The sequence below is a fragment of the Alexandromys fortis genome, unplaced genomic scaffold, assembly GCF_014885135.2.
Source record: "Alexandromys fortis isolate MF-2015 unplaced genomic scaffold, M_Fortis_MF-2015_v1.1 scaffold_128, whole genome shotgun sequence".
NCBI lineage: Eukaryota > Metazoa > Chordata > Mammalia > Rodentia > Cricetidae > Alexandromys > Alexandromys fortis.
The window spans coordinates 795,706-818,583 of NW_026068012.1; the positions used below are offsets into that span (position 1 = coordinate 795,706).

Below are 22,878 nucleotides of genomic sequence, written 5' to 3' on the forward strand. Positions count from 1 at the left end.
TGCCAGAGTTTGGGTGGGGAAGGCCTGGCAGCTGGTCACGTGGTCCACTGTCAAGAAACAGAGAACAGACAGGAAGTGGAGTGGGGCTGTAAGACCTCAAAGGGTGCCCTCAGGTGACTCACTTGCTGTTGCAAGACTCTGCCTCCTCAAGGCCCTACAACCGCCCCAAACAGCGCCACCATGTGGGAACAGTGTTCAGACACCCTAGCCCTGGGAGTTTGATACTCAAAGCACAATGGAAGCTATTGTTTAAAATTTCAGTATAAGAAGGTGGAAATTGTCTTTCCGGCGGTGACGACCTCCCTACGAGAACATGCCTCTCGCAAAGGATCTCCTTCATCCCTCTCCAGAGGAGGAAAAGAGGAAACACAAGGAAAAAGCACCTGGTGCAGAGCCCCAACTCCTACTTTATGGATGTGAAGTGCCCAGGATGCTATAAAATCACCACGGTCTTTAGCCATGCACAGACGGTAGTCCTGTGTGTCGGCTGCTCCACTGTCCTCTGTCAGCCTACAGGCGGGAAAGCAAGACTGACAGAAGGATGCTCCTTCAGGAGGAAGCAGCACTGAAAAGCACCAGATTCGAGATGAGTGGGAACCATCCCAATAAACACGTTTTGGAAAAAAAAAGAAAAAGAAAAAAGGAGATGGAAATTTGTCTATTCCGTTGTCTGTCTGTGTCCTCAGGGGAATGACAATAGGACCCATGGTAGATTCCAAATCTTACATAAAGTGCTAAGATGTTAAACTAGATGTTAGTTTAGTGGTTGAGAGAGAATGTTCTACCAGCTTGGTACCAAACCTTCAAGTCGTGGGCCTGTAAGGGAGGGGGCGGGACCAAAGAGAGGCAATGGGATGATGTCAGTGTGCTCAATGGCACCAGCTGCACCCTTGAAAGAGTTAGAATAGGAAATTTTATTATATACACTTAAAAAATATGTCACATAAAAAGTTTTAACCTAAAATGGATCTCTTATTCCCATGGAACAAATACACTATTGTTTTTGCTTTAATTTAAGGAAATTATGAGAGCTGACAAGTTGTTTGCCAGGAAGCCTGGCAACCTAAGTTCAGTCCCAGGGATCCGCATCGTGGAAGGAGATGCCTGCCTCCCCACAGCTGCCATCTGCATCCACACAGGCGCAGTGACGCAGGCACGGACCCTCCTCATAAACAAAACCACAGGTTAAAAGATTATTTTCAGTCTTGAACTGAGGGAGGCGCTCCATGGTAGAGCCCTTGCTAGCATGTAGGAAGCCTTGAGTTTGGTTTCCAACAGTGTAAGAAATAAGAATAACAACAACGTAAAAAGTAATAATGGCATCTCACGGCTTCTAGAACAGCTCCCAGAGCTGTGCAAGGCTCTGAAGAGCAGGGACCAGGAAGTGAGGCTGAACCAAGCAAAAGGAGAGGAAATGATCACTTCCCTGCCTGTCTTCCACACTGTTTATGTAAAAATACTCCACCCTCTCAGATGTTTTGACTTTGACATCCTCCTCAGAGACCTGCCAGAAACCCTCTGATGGACAACTTCGGTCTTTGTCTCTAAGTTCGCACCGGAAGTCAGTGTCTGAGCAGGAGTCTTTAATCAAAGACAAGAGAACACGAAATGGGATCTCCATTTATTTCCTACTTCACCACCTGAGGCAGGATTGACACCCTTGAAATTCGATAGATTTCCCTGGTTATGTGCCGAGGGTCCCGTGAATTTTCTGCCTCTTCTGCCCAAGGACTTCCTTATTCATAAAGATCTTCCCTGGACTCAAAGTTTGAAAAGTTACTATACTCAGATACTCTATACCACGAAATGCCTTTACATTCTCAGTGACTTTAATTATAGTTTGTTTCTTTTGCTATAATTTATTTGTATATTTCACAGGATAGGAAATCCAACGGGATCAATCTAGGGCCTCTTGAATGCTAAGCAACCTACCACTAAGCTACACCCCAGCCATGTTCTGTATTTTAATCTCCGTATCTATAGCTAAAAAACAAACAAGAAGGAGAAAAATGAGGTGCTAGATCAATGCTCAAAAGCAATGAGCACCGGATGCTCTTGCAAAGAACCCAGGTTCCCAGTGCCCACTGGGTGGCTCACAATCAACTATATCTCCAGGTGCAGGAACGTGACACTCCCTTCTGGTCTCAGTGGGACCCATCGTTCACGTGGTGCACAATCACACACGGAGGGAAAACATTCATTATATAAAATAAAAATAACACCTCATCAAGGAGCCTTCTCTTTGCCACAGATGGAATCCACCATCGACCAAAGTACAAATTGTGCCCAGCTCCAGATGACGCATCTACAAGCCAAGCCCTGCACCTAAGGCTCAGGGGTATTTTCAAAAGGAGCAGACTGTAAGAATCGGAGGGAAAGAAGTTTGCTGTGAGACTGTTTTCCCCAGAAATGTCAGAAGCTACAGTCACGAAGTCTCGTCGTCCACAGGCCTGTCTACAAGGGCGACACCAATAGACCCGATAACATGAGAGCCGCAGGGAGCTCATGAGGCCTCCACCCTAGACAAAGAATCACAGGCAACTAAGGAAGGCTGAGAGAGGGAGAAAAAGTTTTCTCCAGGAAAAAGCACACCAACTGATTACAAATACCAAGTGGTCAGCCCTGAAAACATACAAACAAATGACATTTATAAATACTGAGCAGGTTATATTTATGTGCGTGTGTCACAGTTAAAGGAAAAAAAGTTGGCTGGGAGGTGGTGGCGCTTGCCTTTAAAGACAACACTCAAGAAGCAAAGGTAGGCAGATCTCTGTGAGTTCAAGGTCAGGATGGTCTATAGAGAGAGTTCCAGGACAGTCAGGGTTACACAAAGAAATCCTTTCTCAAAAAAAAAAAAAAAAAAAAAAAAACAAAAACAAGAAACAAGAAAGAAAGAAAAGAATAAGAAGCCATGAATTTGAAAGAGAGCAAGGGGCAGTGCATGAGAGGATTTGGAAGGAGGAAAAGGGAGGGGGCTATGATGTAACTGTATCCCAGCATTCAGGAGGGAGAGGCAGGGAGATCTCTGTGAGTTAAGGCCAACCTGGTCTACAAAGTGAGTTCCAGAACAGCCAGGGCTATGTAGAGAGACCCTGTCTCAAAAACAAACAAAAACAACAATAAAAAGCGCACATTGTTGGGCCAGCAAGACGACTCAGTGGATAAAGCCACTTGCGGCTCACTGACGCAAACCTGCCTCCACAGAGCTGCTCTGTATTAAATACAACCCGTGAAGCACATTGACTAGTTACGCTTGCCTTGAGAGTCGGTCATTTGCAGAAACCACTGGGACACTTGGACCTTCTGTCCGTGTCTTCTCTTTCCCTCACGAATTTTCAAGTTTTCGTTTATTCAGCAAATATTGATGTAAGAACTTATGGGTATCTATTTTATACCTTGAACCATAAGTAAGAACTTATGGGAAATTTATTTTATACCTTGAACCATAAGCAAATATTTTGTTACTCAAACTGCCCAAGCTTTGACCATGGAGATCTGACATTTCTCTTAACATAAGTAAAAAAAATAACGACAGAAGAGTGAGGACGACTTGCCACTGTGTGCAAGTGCTGTGCCTTTTGCCTTGGCATTTAGTTCAGTCCTGGCTCTGTAACAACTAATTTTGCGTATCTTATTTAATCTCCGATTGCCAGTTTTCTACTTTTTTTTAACTTTTTTCTTTTTTTTTAATATTTATTTATTTATTATGTATACAATAGTCTGTTTGTGTGTATGTCTGCAGGCCAGAAGAGGGCAGCAGACCTCATTACAGATGGTTGTGAGCCACCATGTGGTTGCCGGGAATTGAACTCAGGACCTTTGGAAGAGCAGGCAATGCTCTTAACCACTGAGCCATCTCTCCAGCCCAGTTTTCTACTTTTTAAACTATTATGTTTGCCTGTGTGTCCAGAAAGCAGGTATGTGCCCGGGAGTGCAGATGCCCACAGAAGCAGAGGCGGGCATTAGATCCCCTGAAGCCCGAGAGCCTGTTGAGAATCAGCCTCTCAACGGGGTGACTACTCGAAAGCAGCTCTGGTCCCCTGCAAGGTCTCTGAGCTGTCTCTGCAGACCCTGCACACTGTGGATAAAGCCTCGTTTGCAGGCTTGGGGTGAGGATGAGAGCATTAGTAAATGCATCACAAGGGAACACGACGGTGACATTTATAGACACAGGAATTAGTAGTGGTTACCAAGGGGGAAAGGGGAACCTGAAGTGATTTAGCAGGGACAGCTTCCCTGCAGGATGATGGAAGGATCTGGAGATGAAGTAGTGTTGAAAGGCCAGATGTCTGGACATCATGTCACCTGCTTAAGTGCATGTTGGAAAGTGATTAAACCGTAAATTTGTATTCTCTTTTGCCACAGTAAAAAGCAATATATTCATTGTTGAAAATTCAGAAAATATTTGAAAAGTCCTTCAAAATCCTTAGGAACCTGAGCCAACAGAATAACTCAGTGGATAACAATGCTTGCCATGAAACCGGACAGCCTGAGTTTGCTCCCAGAGTCCACATGGGGGACAGAGAGAATGGACTCCATGAGCTGCCCACCAACCTCCACATGCATGCCTTGCCCATAAATAAATAAATATAAAAATAAACAGATCCTTAGTAGCCCCTCAGAAACCACTGCTGGTCTTTAAAATCCCTATATCTAGGGGATAGAGAGGCGGCTCAGAAGTTAAGAGCACGTTGTTGCTCTTGCAGAGGACCTGGTGATTCCCAGCACCCACATGGCAGCTCGCAGCTACAGGTAACTCCAGTTCCACAAGCATGAGAGAGGTACACAGACACACATGCAGGAAACACACACGCACACACACAATAAAATAAATAGTCTAAAATAATAATTTTAAAAACCTTGTATCTATTTTCCCATAATGTCCGGAACTCTGTAAAGGCCCTGGATTGCACACACAGGATGACGACAGAAAAAAAGACCTACACGAATTACTTATTTATTTATTTCGGTTTTTTCAAAACAGGGTTTCTCTGTGTAGCCCTGGATGTCCTGGAACTCATTCTGCAGATCAGGTTGGCTTCGAACTCAGAGATCCACCTGTCTCTGCCTCCCGAGTGCTGGGATTAAAGGAGTGCACCACCACTGCCCAGTTTAACATGTGTGTATTATTATTAGCTGTGCAAATGACTACGATTAGGTATATTTTCATTCTCTCTTCAAAAGATGTCTTTAGTGCTGAATTGAAGTCTAACTTCTGGGCTAACAGATATGCGTTATCAAACTTAAAAAGCACATCTAGATGTTTAGATAGTAAAAAATAAAAAAATAATAATAAAAAAATCCCTGACACCTTACTGCCCTCTGTGCCTTCATATCTTTTGCCTACCCCGCAGGGTCCTCCATTAGACCAACGGTTTAATACAGTGTATAAAGGACTCTGCCCCACACCCACAACGTCTCGTTGTGTGGAAAGGGAGACACTGGGGGAACGGGGGTGGGGTGGGGTGGGGAGGCGAGATGGGATCCTCCTGGATGGGATCAGAACCCCGAGGGCAGCCAAAAGCTGCTGGGCAGTGGGGACGACCTCCAGGGCACGCAGAGGACACCCGCCATCCTGGAGGGCCCTGCGGGCGGTCTGTCCGGTCCTGAGCTTCCCGCTCCGCCGTGACCCCTCCGGGTTTTCTTTTGTCCCTTCACCACTCTGGACACCCACCCCTCTCCGCTGTCCCGAGCAGGCTGTCTTCCTTGACAGTCTCCACTCCACCCTCTGCTTCCTCTGGCCCCCTCCCGCGGTCCCCAGCCCTACCCCACCCGGGGGGGGGGCGGGTGCGCAGTTTCCCGAGTCCCCTCCCCGCCCCGCCCCGCCCCTGTTTTTAAACCTGGCGCGGAGCGAGCGGGTAGGTAGGTGAGCACGCTCGGCGAGCGGGACGAGGCGCCGTCGGGCTGCTGGACTCGCGTGCCGCCCGCACCATGAGACCCGAGGCGGCGGCCGGAGCCCGGGAGGCGCTGGGAAGCTTCTGTCACTGTCCCGGGGATGATCCCGGGAGACCACCGCTGCCGCGCGGGCCCGAAAGGTGAGGGTGTCTCTGCGGCCCCGGTGGAGGTGAGCCCTGACTCAGGGCGAGTTCCTTAGCCTGAGATAGACAACTGCAAAACTCCTGTCTGAAATGCAGGGACCCGCGGACTCCTGGCAAGGAAATGGGCCAACGCTTGTGCATATTGAGGATCTGAAATTGATCTAGCTGGGAAACACTGGAAGCTGGGGGGCCTATGCGAAACTTGCAAAAGGATCCTGTGCTCTATCACTAAGCGACTACCTCTTTCCTGTATACTGGGACTCCGCGTTTGCCCATTCCTGGGACGCAGCTGTCTTTAAGGGTGTGAGATTTAAAGAGATCAGATTAGTTGGGGAGGTAGGGAGGGCACTCCTTGGTGATGGAGAAACAGATTGCCTTTCGGCATGATAGAACGCTGTAGCATCAAGAGCTTTCCGTGGCAGAGGTGATGTAGTTGAAACCAAACAGCTGTAACGGGAAATCTTGAAGTATCAATGAGAGCTTAGCTGGGAGAAAAATACCTCGACTAACACGTGCCCCAATAATGGTGTTAGATTTGGGGCTTACCTTCTCAGAGTTTCCTTGGGAACAGAGGGCAGAGAATTCTGCAGGAGACAGGAACAGACAGGTAAGGTACTGGCGGATCCGGTCTGCGACCTTAAGGGAACATGGTGTGTGCAGGGCCTCCTTTGTCAAGCAGACACTATACTCTCATAGTAACGTTTTAAGGGGCAACAGAAATGCCGGGGATTCAGTCTCTCCCCGCGCTCCTTTCCAGTTCTGTTCCGGCTCTGTGGAGACCGTGGGTGCCGCCTCCTGGAGACGCGGAGCTGACCAGAACTGTAAGCCGGGTAAGTTAAATTGTGGATGTTGTAGGTAACTGTCAAGCCAGAAAATGGCACCGTGTCCATAGTAATCAACAAAACAAAACAAGACAAAAAAGCAGGAAAGGTCTACTCCATGTTCTAACTCAGAAGCGCCTGAAGGTCCAGCAGGTAGCGCCTGAGTGAGCAGAGGCTCTAATGGACCCTTTGGGCTCCAAAGCTGTTGCAAGGTAATTTCACGGAGCAGAGGGGGTGGAGTGGGGGTGTGTCTTAGTTCTTCTGTAAACCTGCTGGTGGAAAGGGGAGAGGCAAAATCCAGCCCCCTTAGAGAAAAGCTGAGTGTACATTAGCAGGACCGCTGCTCCCACAGTGCAAAGAAAGGCAGGCATCTGCCTCAAGTGCCTAGAAGGTGCAGATAAAGGCCCCACCCAGCGACTGGCCCTTCAGAAGCACTTTCGGCCCCTTCTTTAAGGGCTCCTGGAGGAGCTGTCGTCTGTGCAAATACACTCAAGCAGAGAGCTGCAGACAGAGGTGAATTGCCACAGCCATTCCTTTATCTTTGCACCGTCCCTTAATTGCATTTAACTGGTTAAGGTAACGACTTGCTTACATTTGTTATATTTTCCAATATAAACTGACTTTTGAAACTAAGGAGTTAGCCTGGCCAGGGAGGACATGCATTTTATTTACCTAACACCTGTGGAGACAGCTATGTGGTACAGATATGTGTAAGAAAAGTTAGGGGTGGCAAAGGGGCCCTCTGTACTCTTCCACAGTTAAGTTATTTTCTTCGTATATTGGGTGCTTTAATTCAGTGAGTAGTTATTTGCTTAAAGAATGAAGCAAATAAAAAGATAGTAGTCTAGTAAGTGGTGTTCTAGCCCTAATTATTATGGCTCCAAATTTCTAAACTGGAGATGAATTCTATAGCATTCAGACTCCAGTTCTTAAAAGCCAGATTTTAAAGGAGAAGCTCACAAATGACTAGACTTTCCTCTAGGTGAACCACGACTGTGGGGTCACTCAGCTCTGTGTGTGTGTGTGTGTGTGTGTGTGTGTGTGTGTGTGTGTGTGAACCTGGAAGTACTCAATGATGGCAGCCTCGGGCAGGTAGCCTTTGCTTCTGTTCTGATGAGAACGCCCCTTGTGATGACTACATCAAGCAAGGCACGGCCGTTTCTAGCTGACTACACTCCACACAAATCGGCTATATCCAGGATTTGGGCGGGTGGGGGAGCCTGGTGTTCTGTCGGGGTTGTAGAACTGACTGCCTTCCCACACCCTTGTCAGGGCAGGTCTTGGGATCCACCCCTGGGTCTTCTGCAGTCACTAGGTTCCACCTTTACCTGGAGCTAACTCCCCGGTAAGGTCACAGCCTGTTGCTCCACAGGCCTCCATAGATGGGGCTCCCCCACGCGAGCAGGGTGAGTGTACCGTGCTTGGACTGCAGAGCTTCTGGCTAATACACCCCCTCTTGGGGACAAACAGGACAATTCCTCAGCCCCCAGTCTCTATGCCATCATATAGAGGATTATGGGAGGTACTGAGGTTTGATGACCTGTCCCAGGACTCCCAGCAAGCAGATTTGAAATTATAATAAGATATAAATATGATACAAAGCCTTCTTTTTTGATCAGAGGAGCTCCCTGTACTCGCTTGGCGGTCCTAGAGAGCTGTATCTTCCACTGGACCAAGGAAAAGGGATAGAGCAAATCTTTTTTAAAAACTTTTTTTTCTTCGGTCTTGAGGATGGAGCCTGGGGACTGGCAAATCCGATGATAAATATATGTTCCGTCGCTGTGCAGCATGACGGCCCCAGGCCTTGCGGTTTCTTGGCCTCGGTGCATTTCTGTCCCGGCCACTTGTCCACACTGCCAGGCTGCTTGTCCGCATTGCCGGGGGCTGTCCTACTACCCTGACTTCCTGCTGTAGCCTCCCAGTCAGAGGTCTGTGGCTGAAGTCAACTCGAGCCTGTTCTTCGGAGATTAAGAGGACGCACAGGCCTTAAGCACGGTGCTTAGCTGGTTTACCTTTCTAGTCCCGTGTAATCGCCAAAGTGTGCGTGTTTCCATGTTTCCCTCCATGAGAACCGGTCTTTTATTAAGCTCTTTTTGAAAGCCAGGCGTGGTGGCTCATGCTTGTAATCCTAGCATTTGGGAAGATCTCTGAAAATTGGAGGCCAGCCTGAGTTTGATAGTGAGACCCTGTCTCAAAAGTCAAAAAGGAAAAAGAAAATGTGGCATAAAAAATTAAGGGCGCGTATGTTTGTGGGGTTGGTTTCTTCAGTTCATGAGCAGGCATTGCACGTCCTCAGGCTAGTGAGGACAGGATGCTTACAGGAAGCAGCTTCTCTCTGGTCGGATTAGCCGCATGCCTGGCGGTCTACCACAGTGCGCACCGTTCCCACCACAGTCATCTTCAGCAGGACGGGGTTGTGTGCAGCGTCACCACCTCACTTTAGGGACTGTTTAAAATTACAAGGAACTTAATCCAGAAGCTGTTTTCTGTAGTTCAGAAGGGTCAGCCTCAGTGTGAAGGACTGTGTTCCAAAGACCCCCACTTAACTCTGCCCTGAGCTCTTCACAGTGTTAGTATCTGCAGAGACATCCTGTAGGTCAGTTTGCTCACAGATTGTTACACACACACACACACGCACACACCACACACACACATACATATGCATGCACTCAGGATGGAACAGCACAGAGAGCAACCAAATACAAAATGAATACTCCCTTCCTTCGATTTTCCCTATAGTCTCCCCTTCCACTAGTCTCCTTTCTTTCCCTTCTGTCCTTTCTGCCTTCATGTCTCTCATATGTGTGTATACATATATATATATCCATACATATACACATGCAAACACACACATGTATGTCTATATATTTACCCATACATATACAAACACAAATACATACATGTCTATCTAGGACCTGGGAGTTGGGGAGATGGCTCAGTAGGTAAAGCGATTGCTGTACAATCATGAGGACCTAAATTCTAATCCCCAGGACCCATGTGCAAAGCCTGGTGTGGGGTGCTCCAAGGACTGAGACAGGAGAACCATGGAGCTTGCTGGCAAACCAGTCTAGCTAAATAGGTGACCTCCAAGTTCAGTGAGCAACCCTCCCTCAATAAAACTTTATTGGTAATCCAGGCGGAGGTGGTGCTCATCTTTAATCTCAGCATTTGGGAGCAGAGGCAGGTGGAGCTCTGTGAGTTCAGGGCCATCACGGTCTACAGAGAGAGTTCCAGGACAGTCAGGGTTACACAGAGAAACCTCAAAAAACCAAAGAAACAAAAAGCCAAACCAAACCAAACAAAACCTTTGTTTGAAGGACAGAAAACAATTGGCCATGGACATCTAGTCTCCACACACACTCATGAGCAAGCATGCTTGCACACACACATATAAATACACCATACCGCACACACTCATGAGCAAGCATGCTTGCACACACACACATACAAATACACCATACCTCCCACACTCATGAGCAAGTATGCTTGCACACACACATGCATACAAATACACCGTATCGCATACATGGGTTTAAGGTCTGAACCCTCAGTTCCTGGACCACTGTGGATAGACACTAACATGTTGAACTGCTCATGATAGTCTGGCTAGCAGTCGGTACAGACTGCTTCAGCTGGACTGGTAAAGCTTCAGGATGGCACCATCGGCGGATCCTTGACTTCATCTGTGTTTCTACACGCTTGTCTTTACAGTGTGAGCCTTGGGGGAGTCAGCAAACTTCGGGATCAAAGGGAGCCTTTGGGTTCCAGCACCCAGTCAGGTAATACGCTGCCTCTTCACGGTAAAAAGCACGTAAAGACCACATGATCTTTAGACGGCAGTTCACATTAGCGTTCTCAACACAGTGGAGAATTAAATATAGTTTTGAGTATTATTTTGTTTCCTTACCAAGGAGTTTCAAGGACATATTATTTTATTTCTGGAATCTGTTTGTGATTTTATGCATTTAATGTTTCGTTACAAGCTGGGACTAGTCATATGACAAATTCCATTTGCCCTTCAAACTCACCGGCAAATACTAGCAACCTAACTATAACACAGACCGGCATAAACCTCGCTTGTCTTTCTGCTTTACCTGTGTTGATGCATTTGGCATGTGCTCTGTCTGCTACAGGGCTCCCGCCCTACTGACACCATAGACTGGGCAGGACTGTGCTGTGGAGACTGACCCCAGCAGGGCAGGGTGTTTGGCAGCACTTCCCGCTCCTGCCCAGGACCCGCAGGAGCTTCTCCTTAGTCAGAAAGGTGTCCAGACGTTGCCAAGTGTGCTGGAGCCAGGGAAGCACAGACCCACCGGGATCTCAGGAAACTAAGCATCGCCACACAGTGTATAACCAGACGATTTTCTCTCCCTGTCCTCTAACCAGGAAAGGGGACACTCACTAAAATCAGCAGCCATCAATTGACAAGCCCTACTTCCTCAGAAGACCATGGGGGGAGGGGAGAGCAAAGGAATTAATAAGTGAGAAATACTGAGACGATTGGCGCCATTTTAAACACTTTTCACAGTAACTGGAATCTCCAGTTTTAGAAATCTTGAAACTTGGGGGCTCCAATTTGTATGTATTTAAACTTTTCGTTCCTCTTTCTCTCCCTTATCTCTCTCCCTCTCCCTTTCTCCTTCCTCCATTCTCTTCTCCTCCTCCTTTCTCTTTTCCCTCCCTCCCTCTGCACCTCTCCGTCTTTCCTCCAGTGAGAAGGCCCCACCTCTCGTCCTTCCCCTTCACTATGGGAACAGTCAGTTACTCCTCCAGGCCAGGGTCTCAGAGGGTTACATTCCTGTCCTCTGAGGTGAATGTGTGCAGGGGGACACATTTCCTACCCAGGAGGGTTCAGGTCATCCATCCGATGAGAGCGGGCCTTTTAAGATTAGAGCCCAGCTTTGGCTAATGTCTTTGCTGTGGGACTAGGTTGGTTAGAGTGGGGGTGGTTATTAGCTAGTCCCCCAGCAGGTGTCCAGTTCTGTGTTCGGGTAACTTAAAAGCATTGTGTACACAGCAGGCAAAAATGAGACAGAAATGGGGGAACTAAGTGATTTTGTCAGGAGCCAATGGTTTCTTTGTTTCTTTAATATTAGGCTTTACTTACCCCTTTCAAAGCGTCAAGAATACCTGCAGAGCTCTGGGGAAAAAGTGCTGGCCAGCTTCCCAGTGCAAGCCACCATTCATTTCTACAACGATGAATCCGAGTCAGACTCCGAGGAGGAGCAAGAAGAGGAGGCGCAGCCCAAGTGTCTGCAGAGCCAAGAGGCAGCCAGACAGGGCAGTGGCCCAGGAGGAAAGGGCAGAGTAGGGCTGGTAGGCCTATAGGAAGGAAGGAGGGATGGTGTCCGGGGTAAGGGTCAGCTGCTGGCAGGGGGCAGTAAGTGCTCCAGCAAGTGAAGTGAGTCTGGGGGCAGCCTTGCCAGGACGCAGGTGGAGTGTGTGCATGTATGTGATTCTGTGTGTGTGTGTGTGTGTGTGTGTGTGTGTGTGTGTGTCTGTATGTCTGTGTCTGTGTCTGCCTGTGTGATCCGTACCTTTGGGTGTGTGTCAGGTTGTTATCAGGAAGAAGACTTTCCGAGCTCATTCAGCTCTCACTCTGAAAGCTACTCCCTCTAAGAACACTATCTTGCCCAGAGACCCACTATCCAGCCATTCTTGCTTTCATAAAAATCATTTAGATATTAACTCCCATTTTAAGGGTTCATTTGGGTCCTCCTTAGCTGACTGAAAAATTGCTCTTTTACTTGTGTAAAAACAAAAAATTGAAATACTGAATGATTTCCACCAGAATAAGAAGCAAGAAAATAGGATCTTTTTAGGGGATAAAATAGATGTTTCTGAGAGCTGGATAAGGGCTGTGTGTATCAGTTGTAAAGGATTATTTTTTTTCTTACTTGGTGGCCAGCATGGTCTTATTACTTGCGTGGAATGGCACTATTTTTCATTAAAGTATCTTATGTAAAATTACTTTGAATTTTATCATTTTGATAGCCCAAGGGCTGTGCTTCTCAAGGCCTCCCCTCACTCTGAATTATCTTACCTGATGCTGTGTTCCTGTATATACCACTTTGTATGAATTTTTATTTGGAATAAATATTTTGAAAGATGGTTTGATAGTCATCTTTTTGTGTAAGATGTTCTTAGAGGAACAGGAACTAGTTTTAGTTCCTGTTCTAAAGGTTTTAAAGATTTTTTTTTAATATTTAGCTCTGTTAAAATTGTATATTTTCACGAATGCAAGCAGAGGCCAGAATGGCGGCTCAGTGGGTAAAGGCACTTGCCACCAAGCCCGACGACGTGAGTTTGGTCCCCAGAACCCACATGCTAGGAAGCGAGAACTAGTTCCTGCTAGTTGTCCGCTGACCTCGGGGCACACACGGTGGCATGAGCACCCCTGCCACATACACACAGGATGACACATGCAGGCATGCATGCATGCATGCAAGAAACAAGTCCTGATGCCCCAGGCCTGTCATCCCAGCTACTTAAGAGGCTGAGGCTGAGGACAAGCTTAAAACCTCAGCTGCAGAGTGGGGTTAAGATGAGCTGGGTACTCAATGAAGCCTTCTCAAAAGAACAAAAATAATACAAGAAGAGTTAGGGATATAACTCAGTGGTACAGTGCTGACCAAGGATGCATGAAGGCCTGGGTTCAGTTAATAGTAACACACACACACACACACACCAGAATAAAAAGCATTTTTAAAAAAAGAAAACACAATTAAGTTACACCTTTACTGTTCAAATAACACATTAATATTCAAAAATACAAATACAAAGTACTATAACCTAACAGTTCAGAAAGTTCTGTTACAAAGTAAAAGGCATTCTTAAGTTTCCTGTCTTCGTGTAATAAACATCAAATTAATTTTATTTGAGACAGGATCTCACTATATATCTCTGGCTGGTCTGGAAGTCTCCATGTAGATCAGGCCAACCTCAGACTCACAGAGATGAGTCTTACCTCTTCCTCAAATGCTGAGATTAAAGTGGTGCTCCACTTCTGTGCTGAATGGTTTTGGTTTTGTTTCCTAGCTTTTTTTAATTGTTCCATCCTTTAAAAAAACAAATACCCCCTCCCTCCTTCCCTCCCTCCTTCCTTCCCTCCCTCACTCCTCCCTCCCTCCCTTCCTTCTTCCCTCTCTCCCTCCCTCAAGTTGTGAGGTCTGGTGGCAAGCATCTGTATCTGCTGACGCATCTTGCAGGCCCCAGCAAACTTGTTCTAGCTTCTACAAATGAGAAAGGACATCTGTCTATGCCCGGCTTATTGCACATAGTTATTTCCTACAAATGACAAGATTTAATGCATCTTATGACTGAATAATATTCCATAGTGTCAATACACAGTATTTTTTTATTTCTAAAAATTAATAAATTTTACATAGATGGGTGCTTTGCTTGCAGATATGTCTTACACCACATTCACACCTGGTGCCCTTGGAAACAGGAGATGGCATTGGATTTGCTGGAACTGAAGTGACAGGGAGTTGTGAGTTGCTATGTGGGTGCTGGGAATCAAACCTGGGTCCTCTGGAAGATCAGCCAGTAATCTCAACTGCTGAGCCACCTCTCTAACCTGACCTCATATTTTATTTACCCCTTTTCCATGAATAAACACCTAGGCTAATTCCATATCTTAGCTATTGTGAATCATACCACAGTCAACATGGGTGTGCAAGTATCTCTTTGCTATGATTTAATTTCTTTTGCTCATATATAGTACTAGACACTTTCATGTAGCTGTGACCAGAATACCTGACAAAGACAACTATATAGAGGGAAGGTTTATTTTCTCATGGTTTTATTCTACCTCTGCAAGGGAGGACAGAACATCGACAGAGCATGACGGAGGCTGTTCACACCATAGCAGAACAGGAGGGGAAGGCACAGCTTCTACAGAGTGTGACGGAGGCTGTTCACACCATAGCAGAACAGGAGGGGAAGGCACAGCTTCTACAGAGTGTGATGGAGGCTGTTCACACCATAGCAGAACAGGAGCTGCTATGCTTCTATGTTGAAGCACAGCTTCAACAGAGTGTAGGCTGAGGTTTTCTGTCTTGACCACCTGATTCTAAATAAACACACAGAATATTTAATTATATTAATATTAATTACAAATGCTTAGCCAAACGCTTAGGCTTATTACTAGCTAACTCTTACATTTAAATTAACCCATTTCTACTAAACAAAGTCTCATGGCTTTGCCTGTTCTCTCTAGCACACTTTGCTTCCTCAGCAGCTGGCTCCAGTCTCTCTGACTCTGCCCTTCTTCCTCCCAGCATTTTCAGTTTGACTTTCCTGCCTAGCCTTATTCTGCCTTGCTACAGGTCAATCAGTTTTTTTTATTAACCAATAAGAGTAATACATAATCACAGAGTACAGAAAGATTATTCCACAGCTACAGACTGATGGAAGCTGTTCACACCATAGCAGAACAGATCACAAAAGGAACCATGTTCATGCGCAGATAAAACTTCAGAGGCTATCCCTAGTGACCAACTTCCATCAGATAGGACCTACGACCTAATGGTTTCACAGGCCCCGCCCCGAAAACAAAAACAAACAAAACCAGTACCATCACCCTGCTGGAGAACAAGCCTTCAGAAATGAGCCCATGGGAAGCATTTCAGGTTCAAACTATAACACATTCAGTCAATAGGACTGCTGGATCACACAGTGGGAAATATGAGCAAAACTTACTGTCTTTTCTATCAAAGGGTTAAATTCAACAAAACATCTAAAAAAAATCATAAGAAGCCTCTTGGAGGAGGGAATGTTGGTCGTTCCTTTAATCCCAGCACTCTGAAGGAAGAAGCAGGTGGATTTCTCTGAGTTTGAGGCCAGTCTGGTCTGCACAGCAAGTTCCATGCCAGGCAAGGCTACACAGTAAGACCGTGTCTCAAAAAAGAAAAAGAAGGGCTGGAGAGGTGGCTCAGCGGTTAAGGTCACTGGTTTCTCTTTCAGAGGTCCTGAGTTCAATTCCCAGCCCCAGACACAAAGCACAAGGACACTCAGGAATGGTACATGTGTCTTGAAGCTGGGTTATGGTGACTGTTGTGTAGGTTGACTAAGGTATTTCCATTATATGAACCAGCAGGTGGATATGTAATACATCAATTACAGCCTAAAATTATTTAAAGCCACCTAGACTCTATTGAAACATTTTTATTGAGACACTGAACTATTTGCTCCAGATTAATTTTTATTTTTTCCTTCTTCCTTCCTTCCTTCCTTCCTTCCTTCCTTCCTTCCTTCCTTCCTTCCTTCCTTCCTTCTTTCCTTCCTTCCTTCCTCTCTTTTTTTTCCAGTCATGACATAATTTAAATGTTTAAAAGCATTCATAAGGAGAAAGCTCTAACTCAAGCATCCCACTTCCTACCTGGCATCTCCGGGTTTTTGACCCGGGTTTATTCATCAAGCTGCTGTCTTCTGAAAACTCGCAGTGACCTCTGAACTGTCCATCACAGAGAGGTAAAAAGGTCTCAGGTGTACTTTAAAGATAATGAGTTCAATTCCAAAATAAAACATGAAGAGATGAGCAATTGCCCATAACAGGTCATCTTGAGGGTAGGTCTTTGTGTTTTGTGTTCGAAGAACATGTTTTAAGCTACTTCAGATTGCTAAACACCATAGTAGGGTCAATATACAAATTTAAGTTAGGCATAAGAAGTAGGGCTTCTTGTATCAACAATGAAAATCACAACAGTCTCTTGGGATCTCTCCGGATGAATCACACACCCGCAAATTCAATCATTTTTCACGTGGGCCTTGTTTTTTTTTTTTTAATAATATGCCTCCTTGAGATACTTAGTCACTATATACATCATTAACAGCGATTTAAAACACTTATCTTAAAGCACACTCTTCACCAACAAAAGCAAATGTGGAAAAGTGAACTCAGAAGTGCCTGATAACTTTCGAACATATCACACCTTCCAGAACACCAGCCAGCTGCCTCTTTCGGTAACTACTCTTCTGATTTTCGATACCGTAAACTTGCCCAGTTTTAATTACTTATCAACATCAGTCGTGGCTACTCATTTGCATCCGCATTCTTTCTCTTGACACATTGTCTGTAAGTCCCCATCTCTGCGACATTCTACCGTGGGAACACAGCACCACCTCCACATTCTGTGGGTGGAGGCTTGGGGTGTCATGAGTAATGAGACTATGATATTTTTGATAGGCCAGTTGTGCACATGTGTGGAAATGTCTACCAACTGCCATTATTGTGGTTAGTGGTGGAAATCATTCTGTTCGGCTAACATCTCCAAAGCCACTTGAAGTGGTTCGACTGTAAACAAACTTAAATGCAGAAATTTCCTGACGTAAACAGGCGTTCATTCTTCTCCAGAGGTGACTTGAGCAAACACTGCCACAGGCAGAACAATTGAGCATCAGTCACAAAGTTGCTGGACTGTGGTGTCTCACAAACGTGGCTGCTTCAGACGACACCATCCTCGGGGAGAGCACCCCCGTGAGCTTGTCAGCATTCCCTCGGGCTTCTGTGTCTGATGAACATGGCTTGGACCCAAAAGAAAAATGTGTTCCATTTCATCCTATGATCTAGAAATCTATTTATTCATTTTCTTTACTTAAGAGTTTGTTCATGAGTGTGCATGTGCACACATGTGTACACGCAGCATGTGGAAAGCATACCTTAGGTGTGTACACACAGTGTGTGGAAAGCACACACCAACCTTAGGTGTTCCTCAGAAGTTATTTACCTTGGAGTTTTTGTTATTGTTGTTTTCAGACTGTCTTTTATTATTTCTTGACAATTTCACACATGTACGAAATAGGCTTTTGCTTTTTGAGACAGAATCTGTCAGTGAACCTGGAGCTCACTTACTCAGCTAGACTATCTGGCCAGTGAGACCCTGGAATTTACTGGTTTCTGCTTCCTTAGTGCTAGGACTGCATGTACATGCCTCCGTCTCATCTGCTTACATGTACATGCCTCTGTCACATCTGGCCTTACATGCACAGGCCTCCACACATGGCTTGTGGGACTGAGTAACTACTGGATTCTTGGGCTTTCCGTTCGCAGTTAGCCATTGCTGGACTGTAGCCTCTAAGTCGTTGTGTGTGTGTGTGTGTGTGTGTGTGTGTGTGTGTGTGTGTGAGCTGTTATATGACTTTGCTTGGGAGACACAAAATGCACCTCTGCTCACCCCAGATAGAGACCCCACGACAGACCAAAGAATGGATGCTGCAGAAGTCCCACTTGGTGAACCAATGAGTTTTATTGGGGTTACTTACGGGAACATGGGTGAGGGGTTGCAGAAGCAGAAATCACTCAAAGACAGCTGCTTCGCCAGAACTCACCCCAGCACGGGTGACCGCTTACAAAGCTGGGAGCACACTGCACAGCCTGCAGGCAGCTCCACGGGATGGAGACCCACTCAATGGCTATCTTACCTCTTCCCGGCAGCCCGGCCAGTCTCTGCTTCTTCAAGCTCGCCTGCTCTCACTAGTCTTCTTTGCAGCTTGGCTTGTCTGAGAGGCCTCTTTGCAGCTTTATTGCTACCCTGGCAGGGAGGGGCCCAGTGAATCTGGTCGGTTTCAGGGACTTCCTGGAGCTATTTTGAGTTATTTACTTCCATGCTTATTTACTTCTCTTGCAGAATGGAATGTTTCAGTCTCCAAGGAAACTTATACAACAGGGCCAAATATTTATACGCATAAAATAAAAGTTTTATATTTATTATTATTGCTGTTGTCAATGGTGTTTAAAGACAGTCTCACCATATAGCTCTAGCTGTCCTGGAACTTACTCTGTAGACCAGGCTGGTCTCAGACTCACATAGATCCACCTGTCTCTGCCTCCAAGTGCTTGGATTAAAGGCATATGCCTCTATACCCAGCTCTAAAAATAGTTATTTTAAAAATAATAATAAATAGGGGTTGGAGAGATGGCTTAGAGGTTAAGAGCACTGGCTGCTCTTCCAGAGGTCCGGGGTTCAATTCCCAATGACCACATGGTGGCTCACAGCCATCTGTAATGAGATCTGGCGCCCTCTTCTGGTGTGCAGCATACATGCAGGCAGAACACTGTATACACAATGAATCAACGTTTTAAAAAATAAAATAACAATAAATAAATAAATAAAAATAAACAGTTCAAGATAATAATTGACACACAAACCTGGCTGGCTTTAATTTCTGGGGGATACTTCTTTACTGTCTTATGACTGTCTGAAGCTCTCTCCAGGGCCTACATTCTTGACTACAGTCAGTTCTTCTTGGGTGGCTGTCTGTTCATACACTACTCTGTGTTTAGTACATCAGTATCTGTGACATTGGTGTCCGTATCCACGCCTGAGCATCTGGTTCTACCCACAATGCTTCCCTTCAGCATGTTTCCATGACAGTCACTGCACTGGGAAGGACTTTAAGGAAACAACTTAACTTGCTGCCTCTCCATTGGAAGCATTCTGAGACCTCTGAGGTCTTTACACCCTAAAAGAACAGGCCACAGAGGCAAGCACAGAGAGCCTTTCATTTTGTTTGTTTTTCTCCCAGCACCCCTACTTTTTAGTCTTAGGCAGCTTCCTTATCCTCTCCTAGTCTCTAGGGCATTTGCTAGCATGCAGAAGCAGCAGCCTCTCGGAGTTGCCCATTCCTTCTGTCTTTGTATTAAGTGCTAAACGTGACATCTTCCCCCTGCTGTGCCCTAGTGTTCAGATGGACGACTGCCGCTCTAGCTTGTAACCGGGGCTGAAGGGACAACCAGAGCTCAATTCCCAGCATCAGCATCGGTGGCTCACAACTGCCTGTGAGTCCAGCTCTCCTAGGTTCCAGTACTCACATGCACACACCCACACAGACAGCTTCCGCACACATAATTAAAAATTAAAAACAATTATTAAAAAGAGAATGTGCCAGATGCTTCTTTTCTCTGTTTTATTTGGTTTTAAAAGTTACCATAACATTTACTTGCTAGATGGGCTTCTAGAATCTGACTCGTGTGTGTGTGTGTGTGTGTGTGTGTGTGTGTGTGAGAGAGAGAGAGAGAGAGAGAGAGAGAGAGAGAGAGAGAATGTGTGCACATGCGTGGTAATCTCTGTGCATGTCCTAAAGCGTGATTTGTGGAAAGCCTGTCAAATAATAACTATTCAGTACACTGAAATACAGTGCTAACCACTCATTTCCATGAGTTTAAAGTAGGAGTAGATTATTCTGGACCCTCTATCTTGCAATAAAATGGCATTGTGGAGTATTATTTCTTGCATCAGATGCAGTGCGATGAACACAGATTTGTTCTATGTGAGGCCAGGTAGGTACCAACAAGGAAGCTTCCTTTGTCAAGAGAGCAAAAAGTCAACTGGCAACAGCCCTCCTCAGTGGGGACACAGCCCTCCTCAGTGGCCAGCATATTTTATATGCTCACGATGATAAAAAAAATGGGTTCAAAGCTTCTTCTTGTTAGCAGTTTTCATGCATCCATTTTGTAAAAAACAGTGTACGTGTGTGTGTGTGTGTGATAGAATGTGTGCGTGAACATTGGTGCACTCAGTGTGTGTGAGAGAGACAGACAGACAGACAGACAGACAGATAGAATGTGAATATGAGCATTGTCACACACCTGACCCAGTGTGTGTGTCCGTGTGCTTCTGAAGACTACGCTTTTGGGAGGCAGTTTCAGGTTCCTGCCTTGTTGAGGCAAGCTCTGCCTCATTCTTGCTGTAGTGTTGCACACCAGTCCAGCTACTCACAACCACAGGGTGACTCTCCTGTCTTCGCCTCCTATCTCACCGAAAGAGTGAGGGTTAAAGATGTTTGCCTTTGCATCTGGATTTTTATGAACAGGGCTCATCAGGCTGTGTAACTAATGTTACCCTCTGCTGTCTCCCCATGCATGCATGCATGCATGCATACATCCATCCATCCATCCACCCATCCACTCATCCGTCCACTCATCCATCCACCCACCCATCCATCCACCCACCCATCCATCCATCCACCCATCCATCCATCCATCCATCCATCCATCCATCCATCCACCCATCCACTCATCCGTCCACTCATCCATCCACCCATCCATCCACCCATCCATCCATCCACCCATCCATCCATCCATCCATCCATCCATCCATCCATCCATCCATCCATTCATCCAGTTTAAGCAGCTATCCCGAGCTGGCATCCACATAGTCTATAACTTATCTGAAGTACACAGCTTAGTGCTTGTGTATCCACAGATCTTAGTTGGGGTTTCTATTGCTGCAGTGAAAAACCATGACCAAAGGGCAAGTTGGGGAGGAAAGGATTGGCTTACTTATACTTCCATCTCACTCCATCATTAACAGAAGTCAGGACAGGAACTCACACAGGGCAGGAACCTGGAGGCAGGAGCTGATGCAGAGGCCATGGAGGGTGCTGCTTACTGGCTTTCTTCCCATGCCTTACTCAGTCTGCTTTGTTATAGAACCCAGGACGACCAGCCCAGGGATGGCACTACCCACCAAGGGCTGTACGGCTCCCATTGATCAGTAATTAAGAAAATGCCTTACAGCTGGATCTCATGGAGGCCTTTCCTCAGCTGAGGCCACTTTCTCTGATGACTCTAGCTTGTGTCAAGTTGACACATAAAGCTAGCCAGTACAGCCAGTATCTGAGATCCTGGGCTCTGTTAGTGGTATAGGAAGGGTATCAAGGTTGTATGCTAAGATTTCGATGCTAAGATTTGGAGCAGGGACCCTACAGTCAGATACCAACTAGCCTGAGGGAGGCCTGCAAATGAAGAAAATGTCACCAGTGAACAAGCATTTTCCCAAGGATGGATCTGTGTTACCATACCTAGCGCACTGTCCCTACATCAGAACACGGTCCAAGAACAAAATCCCACAAGGAGAATTCTGGGTGCTTTGGAGAAAACTCCAAGAAAACAATACAAGAGTCTTGTGACCTCAGTTTCTTCAAAGCCACGGAACTGTTCTTGGAGTGTGCTTTTTTTTTTTTTTTTTTTTTTTTGGCTTTGTCCACCCAGGTCCACTTTCCAAGTAGAGCGGCAATACCACTTTCTCATGATGTCATTGGGGAGGAGTATGACCCCATTACTCTCATCTCCTGCAGGTTGTCTCTATTTGAGGTGTGAGGTCCTGCTGGCCTCCCCCTGACACCCTGTGTCTGGTCCCTATGAGGCTCAGCCCCTGCCTCTGTCAGAGGGCTCATGTTGCATACTTTACCACCACCTCCTCAGAGTCTCTCAGTGACACTAGCCTTTTCTTGTCAATGGGCCTCCTCAGCATTTCCATTTTGGGCCTTCAGAAGCACTTTGGTCAGAGATCACAGGGCCTCCACATAGAGGAAGGAGAGAGAAACCCCACTGAGCTGCTCTGAGGCTAGCAAAGCTGAGGCCCAGTGTCTCCTGACAGCCGTGGCTGGAGTAACCAGGGACTACTGAGTCTTCCCTGGGTCCTGGGAGTTTCAGTGATGCTTGCATTCTTTGTGGATCACACCAGGCCACCTGGCCAACAGTGGCCAACAGAGCCATCTGACGTCCCTCTTTCCACACACCCTCCCTTGCCAGTGATTGATTGTTCATTTAACCTCTCATCGTTCTTTAAGGATGGAATCACCCACCATCTGCTAGATTCTAGGCTCCCGAGGCAGCAAGATGGCGCAGCAGCCAAAAGTCCACGCTGTGAACCGTGATAGCTTGAGTTGAATCCCTGGAATCCATATGAAGATGGGAGGAGAGAACCAACTCCACTGAGGTGTCCTCCCACCTCTGCACACATACCCTTCCCATAGTAAACACACACATGCATATACACACATATACACACACACACAAATGCACACACATACCTTTCCATAGTAAACACACACGCATACACACACACGCACATGCACACGTACACACACGTACACACACACCACCCTTCCCATAGTAAACACACACATGCATATACACACATATACACACACACACAAATGCACACACATACCTTTCCATAGTAAACACACACGCATACACACACACGCACATGCACACGTACACACACGTA

At 46.2% G+C, this 22,878-nt stretch overlaps 1 protein-coding gene and 1 pseudogene across 1 annotated transcript; both read left to right on the plus strand.

Moving 5' to 3' along the window:
* The first annotated feature begins 298 nt into the window (after positions 1-298).
* LOC126513642 (40S ribosomal protein S27-like) lies at positions 299-608 on the plus strand (annotated as a pseudogene).
* Positions 609-5,757: 5,149 nt separating this feature from the next.
* On the plus strand, positions 5,758-12,970 carry Ripply3 (ripply transcriptional repressor 3). Its single transcript, XM_050162129.1, is given in 5 exon segments — positions 5,758-6,035; positions 6,796-6,868; positions 10,571-10,638; positions 11,956-12,145; positions 12,147-12,970. Coding segments are annotated over 5 exon segments (459 nt in total). The 5' UTR covers positions 5,758-5,931; the 3' UTR covers positions 12,171-12,970.
* The last annotated feature ends 9,908 nt before the right edge of the window (positions 12,971-22,878 follow it).